The sequence below is a fragment of the Thamnophis elegans genome, chromosome 8, assembly GCF_009769535.1.
Source record: "Thamnophis elegans isolate rThaEle1 chromosome 8, rThaEle1.pri, whole genome shotgun sequence".
Taxonomy (NCBI): Eukaryota; Metazoa; Chordata; class Lepidosauria; order Squamata; family Colubridae; genus Thamnophis; species Thamnophis elegans.
In genome coordinates, this window is record NC_045548.1 from 22122948 (window position 1) to 22136308 (window position 13361).

Here is a 13361-nt window from a genome sequence, read left to right on the forward strand (position 1 = left end):
GGGCCAGGGAAATTCTTAATAAGCTTAACTAGATATCTGGGCATTCAGCAAAAAGCACTTCACACCTGTAAAAATGTAACAAAGCTGACTCAACAAACCAGCCTAGTGCTTGCCTGAAGGAAACCATTGAGAAAACTCAGATAGCCAATAGGAAAAATCCCTGCCTTGCCCTTAAAGGGATTATCCCCAAAAGAATAGAAATCATGTAGTCACAGGAACTCTCTGCCTTGCCCTTGAGAGGATTATCTCCCAAAAATAGAAACTGGACAAAAGAAGTACCTCTTAAGTCAGTCTTCAAATCTTTCATAGTAACAAACCGGGAATTTTTTCCAACAGTATGCTGTAGTAAAAATATTAGAAGCTTTTTTTCAGCCCTAATGAGGTGCTAACGAGTGAAGCAATTTTGTGATCTGATCTTGCGATCTTCCATGCCTTTCATGCTTTGCCTGAAACGGAAGATTGCTTCATTCGTTAGCACCTCATTAGGGCTGAAAAAAGCTTCCAAAAAGCTACATTCAGAGTATAAGACAGACCAAATTTTCAGCCTCTTTTAGGGGGTGGGGGAGAAAGTGGGTCTTATAGTCTGAAAAATATGGTAGGTTGGAGAAGAAGCATTTTTCCAAAGTTTTAAAGGGATGTATTCCATGCATTAAGGGAGACAATAAAAGCCTTGCACAAATGAAATAAAATCCAGTATTCTTTTAAAATATATGCATATTTTCTCACAGCCATGTTTTTAAGAATGTATTCCTACTAAATATAATGCATAGATGTCACAGATCCATGACAGATTCATGATTTCTTATTTCATCACTCAGAACGCCTTTGCTCTTTAAAAAAAAACCCAAGGAGAATAAGAGAATAAATTTGTTCTCTTTTTCCTTCTTTTGACAAATTATGTAGAAACATCTGTTCTTTAACTATGTGGCAAGAGTGAATATTTCCTAGCTGATGTTTTGGTTTCTCTGAACCTTGAAGGGAACAACAGTGGTGCACTTCATAATCATTTTCTAATGTTGAATAATGACTTTCTAGTTTCTTTCTGTTCAAAAAATAATTGCAATAAAGACAGAAATAGCTTTGCCCACTAACTTTGTGTATTTATTTGGGCTGCAAAATCATCAATACAATGACCATCAACTAAGAACTGTTTCCTAAACCCCACTGAAATATGTCAAGTGATATAAAAAGAAATGGTTACCCAACTGTTTCTCATTAGCAAAAGAAAGTCCTTTGAAGAAATACCTTCTGGAACAACAGAAGTTGGCAAGTGGTGGCATCATATTCATAGAATGGAGGTCATCAAGAAGATAATCATGAAATTCTACTTTAAATCGGTTACTTTTCAGGATCCTTTCATATATCTGAGATGATGATAACTATGATAATAATAGCTCTACTCCTTCCAATAATTGAGCTTCTCTGAGTCGATAACATTATTAAAGCCATTAAAAACAGTAACAGAACAAGGAGGGATAGGAAGTGCAGAGTATAAAAACACTAGCCCAGGAGAATGTTATCTGAATACATTAAACATTTGAGAGTGAATTGTGATTCTCCCAACCACTATCTTAGTCAAATCTCTATTCCATTAATTACAATTCTGAAGTGGTAACCTGATATGAAGAAAATGGGTGATAAATTGGGATTAATAAAGGGTACAAAAAGGTTTGCAAAAGCAGAATTGAAAAAAGATAACTGCACACAGGAGGTAAAGGGCAAACATCAGGAATGAATTTAGTGTATATGTAATATGTAATTATTACCAACAGGTAGGAATAATAAAACATCAGAGATATTCTCTATCATAGAACAGTTCAGTGAACAGAAACAATGGAATCTTGCTCTATTCAGTCATATATACTCTCAGAAGCATTTGTGCATTGCTCTCTTGAATCTCCTCACTGCTGTCAACTCTGCAATGCCAAATGCTCCCTCTGAGCCAATTAGACCTCTCTTCAGCATAACAGTTCAGAGGTGCAAAAATTCAGCTGGCATCACATCCTTGCATTGCAAGAAAACAAAGTCTTCCTCTCCTCCCGCTCCCCACTCAGTTCAAGGAGTTGGATGAAATAATATTAAGAGAGGAAGAGAAAGAAAGAAGCTGACCAAAGAACCCAAAAATAAGAAAAGGAAGACATTTACAGTAATAGGAAATCATTAGCTGGATCCAATCTGAGTTAGTCAATGGGACCAGAAGTTTGTTCTTCCAAACTTTTGGACTTGTGCTGGAGCCCATGCTTGGGGAACTTCTCTGACACATTCTGTAGAGAGAGAAGTTCTTTGAGGATGAGCTCCAGCGTAAGTCCAAAAGCTTGGAAGAACAAACCTTTCATCCTAGTGACCAGCTCAGACTGGGTCCTGCAACATTACCCTGGGACTCATATATTTGCTTTCATTCGTGGGAAATCATTAGCTCTACAACTCCAAAGTTAATGGTGCAAAACTCTTTTTACAGCACAGATGTTGGAAATGAACCAGAAAGTAATCTGTTTGGTTGGAGGCGCTACAGAAGACCCAAGATTCTGTGGGAGCAAAGGGCCCTAGCACTGCCCTGAATTGGTACAAGCTAAGCATATGTAAGGACTTAAGATTCATTTTAATATGTTCTCATTTAGAACATTTTCACATCCTTGCCTTTTCAATAATTCAAGGTACTGAAGCAAATGGACTATGCCAGGTGTAATATGCACTAATATGGCAGCTGTTGCAGCATTCCACTTTCCTTTTATCTGTTCCCTAATAGCTCAAAAGCACAAGCTTTAAACCAATTTAAACAAATGTTTTATGTTTCAATTTGGTTTAGTGCTGGTCATTAAGATAAACTCTTCCAAATACAAAGTATGATATAATTTAAGAATTATTTATTATCTCTGTCACAAGGAGAGTCTGGAACTACAGAAATAAGATGCATGCTTCAGTTATATTTTGATATGAAATTAACCAATTTGCATTCTCAAAAACTTGCATATTTCCAAATTTTAGAATGTAGTCTGTTAACTTAAAAAAAACGAATAGAGAATTATAAATAATGGAACCATAATGCACACTGGAAATCAAACAAAAGCAAACCAAATATCATAGTTATAAGTAAAGTACATAAACTTCACATTTTTGGAAAAGAAGCTGGGAATAGAACAGGCGGTTCTGATGAGTCACCTGGAAAAGTGGGAGGAAGATATCTTGTAAAACCTGAAGTGGAAAAATCAAAAGTCTCAAAATATAACAATGTTGTATGTGCCCTGTCAATATTCAGTGTTATCAGGCAGAGTCAGGCTTTTTGAACCCGTCCTAGAGGGAAGATTTGTCATCCCATTATGCTGCTAATACTCCTAGTATGAAATAAATGAAAATCTCCTCCATATAAGTAAATGAGACCTGTTCACTTAACAAAGCACCTTGCAGCATTTACAGTGCAAATGAAGACATTAATAGATTACATTTGAGACAGTGGTGCATTAGCTGTTCTCCTCTCACCTGAAACAATAAAAATGGCATGACTTTGTATTTTGCTATGCCCTTCTCCCAGCGTTTCTTGTAAGTTAGTCATGATTGTTAATTGCTGGTGTTATAGTGGATTTATGTTCCATTAACGATACAACAGTGGGAAATTATAGAAATGACTTGTGCTGTTATATTTTGGTCTTGTGGGTTTGCTGAATCTTCATTAACATTCAAATTGTGCTGTCTGAGCAATTCTTGAAAGAGCTCAGAGTCTGCGAGAAACATTTCCAGCTTCATATTATAAACTATCTTGCTGCCAAGAAGCTGGGATTTTCCTGCAGACTCCCTTGATTAGATCCCATAACTCAGACACAACTTATCCTACAAAGTATTTGATGAAGGATATATCATTTCAGCACACGCAAAGGTTTCCCAAACATCACTGATTGAATTTAAAGAGTTTTCTAATCTAATCCTCCATATTTTTTATTCTGCTATCTACTCTAAATGAAATAGCAATAGCAGTTAGACTTATATAATGAACTCTAGTTAAACACAGTGAGCTCCACCTACACTCAATAGTTAACTTTTTATTTAAAGTGGAAGAATGTATTCAAAATAACAGATAAGAAACTACTTATTTTCATTAGTTATTCCACCAACAGAAAACTAAACCAGGTTTTTCCTTTCTCTCCTGCCTACTTCAAATCTATCTTCATTCTAGTTTTGTTAATGTGCCTACTAGCCTCTCACCAGACATCTCCTAAAAGAAGCCATTATAACTTCCAAATCCTGCTCCCCTCTCCCGTAAAATATAATTTTGTAATATCAATTTCTCTCTAAACTTGTGTTTGTTTATTATATGTCTAAAGTCGATAGCGCTTGCTCCAACCGTGGTGAATGATCATTCTGAGGTTTCTTTTCACAAAGTTTGTAAATGTTTTCACTAGATTGTCTAAGCCATCTCTAATCCTAATTGATTCAATTTGTCAATCTCATCCTGGCACAAATGCTTTTCTGTTTTATCCATGTGAGCTATCTGAGCAGAGTCTTATTACTATAACTACGAAACATATGGTAAATAGTTTCAGGATTCCATTGCCCTCTTTCACATGCTCATGTTAAAGCCTTCTGTCTCCAAGATATCTCAGAAAGCTTTTATGTAAAGTACTACAGTTGCATTGAACGGCCTTCTGTCAATACATATAGCTTGCTTTATAAACACATCATGCTTATACAATAAAGTGTGTAATTTAAGTCTTTTTACTGTTTTTAGAATGCTTGTTTTATTTTACACCCTTTTTCCAATTATTTTTAAAGAGCAATGCAGCTATTTATATGCCTTTTTTGATTCAAGAAAAGATCAATGGGAATTTTGCCAACGACTTCAAGTGTAGCAGCTCAGTATGTACCCATTATGGCTGAGATATTCAGATCTAAATGAGCACGCAATCCAGTCCTCTAGATATGAGTACATTTTGGAAGTAAATCAACTGAAAACAATGGGGTTCACTCTCAAATAAGAGTGCACTGTGGGTCACCTGATGTACATCCTGAATAGGTTACAAATGACAAAACTTTACTGAAGAAATTCAATATGCATAACTGTAACCAAGCTAATTTTGTCACAGAAGTTCATATTTGATGTACAAGCCTTCATATCTTGCAACCCTTAGCCTTCAGAGTAATGCTATATCTACCACCATTTTCATCTAATATTCTAGAGGCAGAAGATAATTGCCACCAAGTATATAGACAGTTCATTGGTAAGATGAACTGGTTGCCAATAGCTTTCCTTGATATTCAGCTTCAGTTTATTGTCCTTCCTTTAGTCCATTAAGGAAACTCAAAGTTTTAGTATTCTGTGATGCAAATGAAGAATGCTGTACTCAGAATTGTAGAACTCTATTGCTGGTAGCATATTTTTTTCCTGTGATTATAATATTACATTGCTGATATGTATTACATAACATATATTACGCCTGTTTAAACCATGTTCTGTTCTTTTGCAGCAATTATGTATTGGCACAAAAATTATGGTATTTTCATTTATCAGCATAGCATTCTCAGTTATGTATTGCCCATATGTAAGAATCTATGGAGTTGTCTACTTTAACTTTCGGAATTAGATGTAAACAGCTGTGCTAGTAATGCAAATAAAGTTCTTAAAATAAGTAGGAGGGGGATTTGCAAATTTACTGTGTTAGCTTGCCCTTCCTTCAGGAAGGCCCAATAAAATTTTCTAATCTGTATTCAGACTAAATACTGTTTTATTATCTGATTTTAAATGCCAGGCTCCCCAGATCCAGCCAGTTTTATAAAAACTTCAATTTTCAATTATCGTACATTACCACCAGTAATGAAAACTCTGCAAACAAGGTTATATATAGCTGCTGATGGAATGATGGGAGATGAGAGAAAGAAGGAACAATGCAATAAATTATCCTTTATTCAACTTTCACTTTTTTTAGCACTTTTGGACAACAGCATACTGAGACCAATTGTAAAAGGCAAGGATGTTCCTAATGAGAGTGCAAATAGTCTTACGATAGAAGATAAGCTTCTTATTTTTTCTTATTTTCTTTCCCTCAAGAACCCAGCCCCTTCAGGTTCCTTAGGATTATATTTTAAATCCTAAATAAAACAAATTTAACTTTTTAATCTTTATTTTTGGATAGTGACCCCAGTCCTCACTTTTAGCCAACCAGTTTCAGAGAGTTTGATTTCTCTATGCTAAACACCACCACAATTGTAATCTATGTTTGTGATAGTTAAGATTTCAGGAAATAAAACTGTAATCTAAAGTAAAGATTCCACATAATAATTCTAATTAAATGCAGAATAAATAAATATATTTACCTATACTTAAAGTTTTACGCCCCCTGCTCAATCATATCCAATTCTCAGAGATGCCATGATAAAGTCCTGCATTTTCTTGTCAAGGTTTTTCAGAAGTATTTTGTCATTGCTTCCTTCCTAGGGCTGGGAGAAATTGTGACTAGCCCAAGGTCACCCACTGCCTTTGTGATTAACATGAGACTAAAGCCCATTGTATCCTGGTTTCTTTCCCAATGCCTTAAACCACTACACCAAATTGGCTCTTACAAAGTATAACATACTTATCTTTATTTTTAAAGACTAATAATCAATCCTTTCCAATGTTCAGATCAATATTGATGAACAATATAGTAATAAAATAACTAATCAACTTAACATAGTAATAAACAATGAAACCAAGCAATTAGCTTTTAGAGGAAACAGCTTACAACTGTTTTCTGGTATTGAAAAATGTTTAAAAAAATAGGTGTGCAAGATAGAAGGCTGGTTACCCTTTTCCCCCTACTATGAAATCATACATTGAAAGAAATATATGGTATATTTTACCTGCACCCAAGGCACTAACATGTCCTGAACAAAATTATAACAGAATGAAAACTCAGAACATACTGAAAGTCTAACCATGAACTTTGAAAACTTCTAGTTCTATAGATTTCAGTTGCCATGATTCCAAGCTAGCATGCTAGGACTTACAATTCTGGAAGTTGAAAGTTCCACAGTGGGAATTTGCCAACTCTGAGCAGCACTGCAATACAATAGTTGTGTTGCACAGAGATGATCCAATGCTTTTGTTGGCTTGTTTGTTTACAAAGGGTAAAGTGACAGGGTTCTGGTTTGGATCAGAACTACCATGAATAGATTGAAAAGAATAAATTCTTTCCCATATTAGGTACTAGGTACTTCAATTTGGATTCATTGCCTTACATTGCACAGGAGTTAAGGGAAATCTTTTTGTTAATGTTAATAGAAATTCCTTCCCTCTACCCTATCCTACTTCTCATGAAATAGAAAAGTTTAGCTATAGCATTCTACAACTTTAGGATGCTACACTCTGAACCACATGTACATCACAAGCTCTAACAAGATTTGTACTGTATCTAACCTTTTCTAAATTCTTTACTTACCTGTGTCTGTGGAATATAGATGTATTGACTTTCAGTATCTCTGAAATTACCCCAAAATCACATTTTGAACCACATTATATCACATGTTGCACTGATTTTAAACATAATTTGGTAAAATCCAGCTATACTTCCATGGGTCTTCCAATGCATACTCAGAGTATGTTAATTAAAAAAATGTTTAAGAGCATGAGGGAAAAAAGGTGAGCACGGCAAAAGAGAAAATTACTAGTCTACTTTTCTCAACAGAAAGAAAAAAAATGCTATGATTAATAACCATTCAGTCAGTAGCATTTACCTTTAGAGAATACAGCACCATGGACAGTGGTCTCCACTAGAATAAGCAAGTTAGTGCAGAGATTCAATTTTTGTGAGGCAATGTTAATAAGGAGGGGGTATCCTGATAACCCTGATTAAGAAGAAAAGGTCTAGTGAAAGGAAATTAACTGCATTCACATTCTTTCATGCTTTTCCTACATTCTTGTGAAAATTTAGACTTCCATCATTTCAAAATCTCTGTATTAGACAATGGGGATTGTCTTCCAACTCCCCCCCCCCCAAAAAAAAAAGATGCTCTGCATTTCAAGTTCTCCATTCCAGCCTGGCCTAGATGAGAAACAGACACACTCCTTTTATGTGCCAAAGACAACCAGTGGCTTCCAATAGTCCAGTAATTGCACTACAATTATTATCAGCAAGGTCAACGTTTAAGTGTTGTGAGAGTTCTAACCATTATCTCAGCAGTTTTTCAGTAAGATGATATACTTCACAGATTCAAAATCCTCCTTGACCCTTGATCCTATCTGTTTGTTTTTTATTTTACTGGAAAAGTAAAATCATTAAAATTAAATGGTATTTAGACCAACAGTTGGTGGATTCTCATGAGATAGGCTTAAAATATAGAAGCACATTGTTTCAAAAGGTTAAATTACCAGAAGTAAAGCTGATAGTTTGGTCAATCCCTTCTTGTCTAAGCATTAGATTGTGTTAGCTTTTGTTGGTTAGAGTTGATTTAGGATTATTGAGAAGAAGAGTATGTGGAAAAGGGATCATAAATGTTTATAATGAAAAGAAAGTGAGTACATTTAATGCATATTAAGGGCAAGTTTTTAACTTGCATTTTCATTTTATTTTTTATTGTGGTACGTCTATTCTGGGCTCATTGTTGTGATATTCATATTTGTATGAAACATGGTGATGCAATTGATAGGTTGTACCATATGAAAGGATTCAGTGGTCATTTATTGACCAGAGTTAGCTGGCCAAAATATAGTAGAGCTATCTTAAAGGACTTCATAGGTGTACTACTAACAACTGAACTGAATTTATATTTTTTATTACAACTCCATCAGTAAAACCTTCACAAAAATAACTCAAATCAATAACTTTAGTCATTTATCAAGTTGTTTCCCCTTCACTAGAGATGGTAGAAAATGAAAATGCATGATGAGTCTTTAATATTATAATTGGAATGGAAGACAGGTGGCAGCTTTGTAGTGGCTTTATACTTGAGGAAAGAAAGACAAAAATCCATAAATATTAGGTCCAATATCTCAGCACTTTCTTTTATGTTTTATCAGTAGAAAATAAAAAGAATTCATGTTCCTAAACCTAAGGGTGAAAAGTTTTACCCTGAATGAAAAACTTCCATATATTTACTTTACACACACACAGAGAGAGAGAGAGAGAGAGAGAGAGAGAGAGAGAGAGAGACAGAGACAGAGACAGAGACAGAGACGCAGAGGCAGAGAGAGAGGGGGGGAGGGAGAGGGTATTGCACACACATGGTCTTATATTCATGAACAGGCAAAGTAATTCTAGTTCCAGATTCACTGGCTATGAGATTTAAAGTGGGGATAAAGATGCTCTCTATTCATTTGTTTAATTGGGTTATCTTTGTCTAGATTTAGGACTGATGTGGAGAACAGATCACGTTTTAGATCCTATTGAAACAGTAACATTGAAAATTTTCAAGGGTTCACAAGCCTTTAAGAACCATTGTAACCAATGTCACAAATTTATTTAAAGTATCATTTCTTCAAGTCTTACTCCTTCTACAACAGGATCCTAAGCATATCATTTTACTATTTTACTTCCTTATTTCACTTTGGTTTGCTCAAATCCCACAAACAATATCATAAAATGTTTCAATGTTGCCTTGAACCATGACATGGGTGACAAATAGATTTGCTAAATAAATAAAATAAAAATATATTTTATATTTAATATGAATCTAGAAATATGCAACTAAGTTTATTGCATCTACCTCCTAGTTGATAAATATTCTCTAGATTAAAGATCCTGGCTTGCATAGAAAAAAAATGAATATTCTTGAAATAAAATAGGGCTTTAGTTGCAAATGTGTTTCACTGATATTGACCTAAATATGACCTTTACCACACAAGTGACTAAGAAGTATAACCTGGTCTATCTTTTATCTATAGCATATGAAAGACTTTATGGATCAAGGCCAAGAAGGCCAGAGAGATTTGTATCTATGAATTAAATGATATTCCCTTTCATATTTCTTTTTCTGTCTCTTATTTTAAGTCTTTCAATTCTTTTCCTTCCTATTTCTTACTCCTTTCCTGCATATTGCATAAAGTTGCTTAACCTGAAAAGAAATACAATAGCATGATTAGCTAGTGAGTTCCCTGCTGAGCATGGCCTTTTTCTGAAAAAGGATAATCTTTCTAAGCACCATTATAATCCTTTTAATAATTAGGAGAAGTTGCTAGACTGGGATGCAGTGAGGAATTTTTGTTACCCCTTCTTACAGGATAAGATACAAAGATAGGTAAGAAAACAAAATACTATCCAAACTATTTTCAAATCATTCACAACATTTTCCAATGCCCTTTTATCAATCTGTCATTAAAGAGCTATAGAACAGAGCTACAACAGGTAGCCTGGACTGGTTATGTATAATCACAATCAAAGTCTTTGGAAAGAATAGACCATAAGCTTTACAAGGAAAGAAATGGCCTAGGATAGAGCATTGTCACAGGCCTGAAAGCATTTTACAGCTGTGAAAGCTGGTGGGGGTGGTGGTGGTTAGGGGCAGAGAAGTTGAAAAAGTATCTGAGCTGTAGACCTGATGAGGGTATCAATGAGCATTTGGTATCTTGGGAAGAAGAGATGCTTAAAAGCAAAGTGAGATGAAAAGTTACTTACTACATCAGGGCTGTCAAACTCACAGCCCATGGGCCAGATGTGTCCCATGCCCATGCTCAGTTTAGGGAAGGGGGGGGGGAAATCCCGATATGTCATATAATGCCACCTTGATGCCATGAGTTTGACACCTATAATGATTTCCATTATGATTAACTTTAGGACAGACTAGTAAAAGTTTGAGACAAGGGGAAAAAATTACGTAACCTCCAGCTGTTAAGACTTGCACCATTTGCAGGAATAAGATATTGTGAAGCCAAGCATTAAAACTATAGGTAGATATAACTAGGGCATAGGGTGTTATTTCCTTCACAATTGTTTTGAGTTTGCTTTCAAATTGTAAACAGCTGCCTTGCTATTTGATCCAAGGCTACTCTGAGGGCATATGTGGAACCTGAAAACATCTAGTTTTCTATTCATTCTTCCCTTTCCCAAATTGTCATTCCACTGAAGATGATCAGCTGCTAACCATGCCAATTACTTGTGAATGGTTGGGGTTTGCAGTGTATTTATTTGCAGTTATGAATCCCAAACACAGATTTTGGATTCTGCCTCCTCCCTTGTGGTGTCCTTCCTCCATTTAGAATTGGAGCTGGTTCTAATCTTAGGTGTATATATTGAACTGTTTTAGTTTCCTTATTATAAATTTCTGCTGATGTTTTAAATTGGTTAATGGGTTGCAGCAATAATGTCATATGATTAGAAACCCATTTATCATTCAGCTTGTTTAGGTTCCAGATTTTCTTTTATGATGCTGTACTTTGCTTGCTCATTTATTTGGAAATGTACGATAACAGCAAAAACTATTGAAATGCAAAACTCATACCTTTGGGATTCTTATCAGTACCAAAGACAAAAGAAAATAGATTAAGGAACATTAAGGTTGCATGCTTGAGCAACCAAACAAAATACGGACATTATCATACTATGGTCCATGTACCCTGCTTGACATGCCTGCATTTCCACATATGTGTTGCACAGCTTCAAACACATGTGAACTGAATCTTAGATTATTGTGCCCTTATTTGCATGCCAGACAACACTTTGCTTAAGTACAAAAACCATCAAGAAATCATTTTCACCTCAGAAGTGGGTAGCATCTACTCACTCTGAATAATCTACAAAATTAAGAAGGGTTGGCGTAGTAATTGGATGGCTACCATCATGAAATCCGAGTGTCATAGAATAGGTTAAGGAGGTTGCAAAAGCATTTTCAAAGAAGCAAATGGCAACTATTTCCAATCATGGCAAGAAAATTATATAGATATGTCATGTAGGTCACCAGGTGACTTAACTTAATTTACTTAAGCCAGTGTTTTCTTCAGTAATAACAAACATATTTAACTAATCTGGTCCCAGTGCACCAGTCATTGCCAGCTATTGCTAGCATAATCAACTGAATGAACATAGATATTAAATGTCCCCTTATTATTTGACTCAATGTGGTTCTTGAGTTGTTGAAACTGAAGAGACAATCCATGGCCTCCAGATATTATAGTTGTACTCCCCGAGCATGTAGTGCTATACCAGAAGTGTGTTTTCATAAGGCAACTGGACTTTGTTTTTCTTTGAAGACATTTTGCTTCTCATCCAAGGAGAATCTGAAAAAGCTTCTTAGATGAGAAGTGAAATGTCCTCAAACAAAAATAAGGAAGTCCAGTTGCCTCTTCAAAAAGCACCTTTGAGACAACAATGACCTGGATGCTGAGAATCTCCATAGGCATGTAATGCTGTAGTTCTCCAATGCAGTGCAACTCTGAGACTATATAGGAACATAAGCACCCTAGTAATGGGTAAACATTTGGGGACATAAAAGTCATATTGCCGGTTACTTTTTGAAGTAAACATTCTCAGAGACGTCTGCAAGTAAAATAATTGCTTAAAATTGGAGTCCTTGCATTATCAGTCTCATATAGCTTTATCTATCTTCTGTTCTGAGTAGGCATTTGGGAGTTATAGCCTACACAGAGCAACATGACAGCTGGTTGAAGATGGCACTTTATCAACACAATTCAGAATCACATTGTAATGGTTTTCATTAGGCAAAAAGCTGTGTCATATAAAATTAGATAAGTTCTCCTACCTTTCCTACATAAAGAGGATCGCTTCCCATGTATTCCTCCAGGACAAAGAACTGATTCCAAACCCAACTGCGTTTGGTTCGTGATCTCCCAGGTTGGAAGTAGGGCTTTGATCCTGATCTTGGCAGTTCTGCTTGGCTCATCCCAGAAAGACAGAGGAAAAGAGCTAGTATCTGCAAAAAATGGCAGAGCTCTACTTTGCCTAATTTCATTTTTCTTCTTCTCCCTGTGCAAGGAAAAAATAAAGCAACAACAGCAAAACAAACAAACAAAAGAAAACTTGAGAAAAGAATGGGCAAAGTTCCACTTGGCTTAGCAAGACATCCACTGGGATTCCAGAGGTAACGACTTGTATTCGGTTAAAAAAAAATCACTCTCCACTATTGAACATTCTTCACAAGAGACACAGCATAAGAAGTACCTATAAAAGAAAAGGGAAAAATAAAGAGGAGAACTGTTGTCAGATATACGTACATGAAAATTACATTTCTTTTAACTTTCATATGTCAGATCAGTCAGATATGAGCTAGGGGTAATATTTGAACCTGCTGAATGCTGTTCCTTCAATTACATTAATACTTTTCAGTGATGAGTTTACATCTAAGTACTATGGGTATGAGAAGGAAGACATGTCTGATGCCACAACCAACCAACCGGAACTGGTAAGAGTCCATTTGAATTTCCAAATCTCCCTCGTTTGATTTCT

At 35.6% G+C, this 13361-nt stretch overlaps 1 protein-coding gene across 1 annotated transcript in view; it reads right to left on the minus strand.

Moving 5' to 3' along the window:
* LOC116511972 (cadherin-7) overlaps nucleotides 1-12867 on the minus strand; it is a 109524-nt gene extending 96657 nt beyond the window's left edge. Inside the window, exon 1 of the mRNA XM_032222233.1 lies at nucleotides 12658-12867. Coding sequence (XP_032078124.1) covers nucleotides 12658-12867 — 210 coding nt within the window. The remainder of the gene's footprint in view (nucleotides 1-12657) is intronic.
* Nucleotides 12868-13361: the final 494 nt, after the last annotated feature.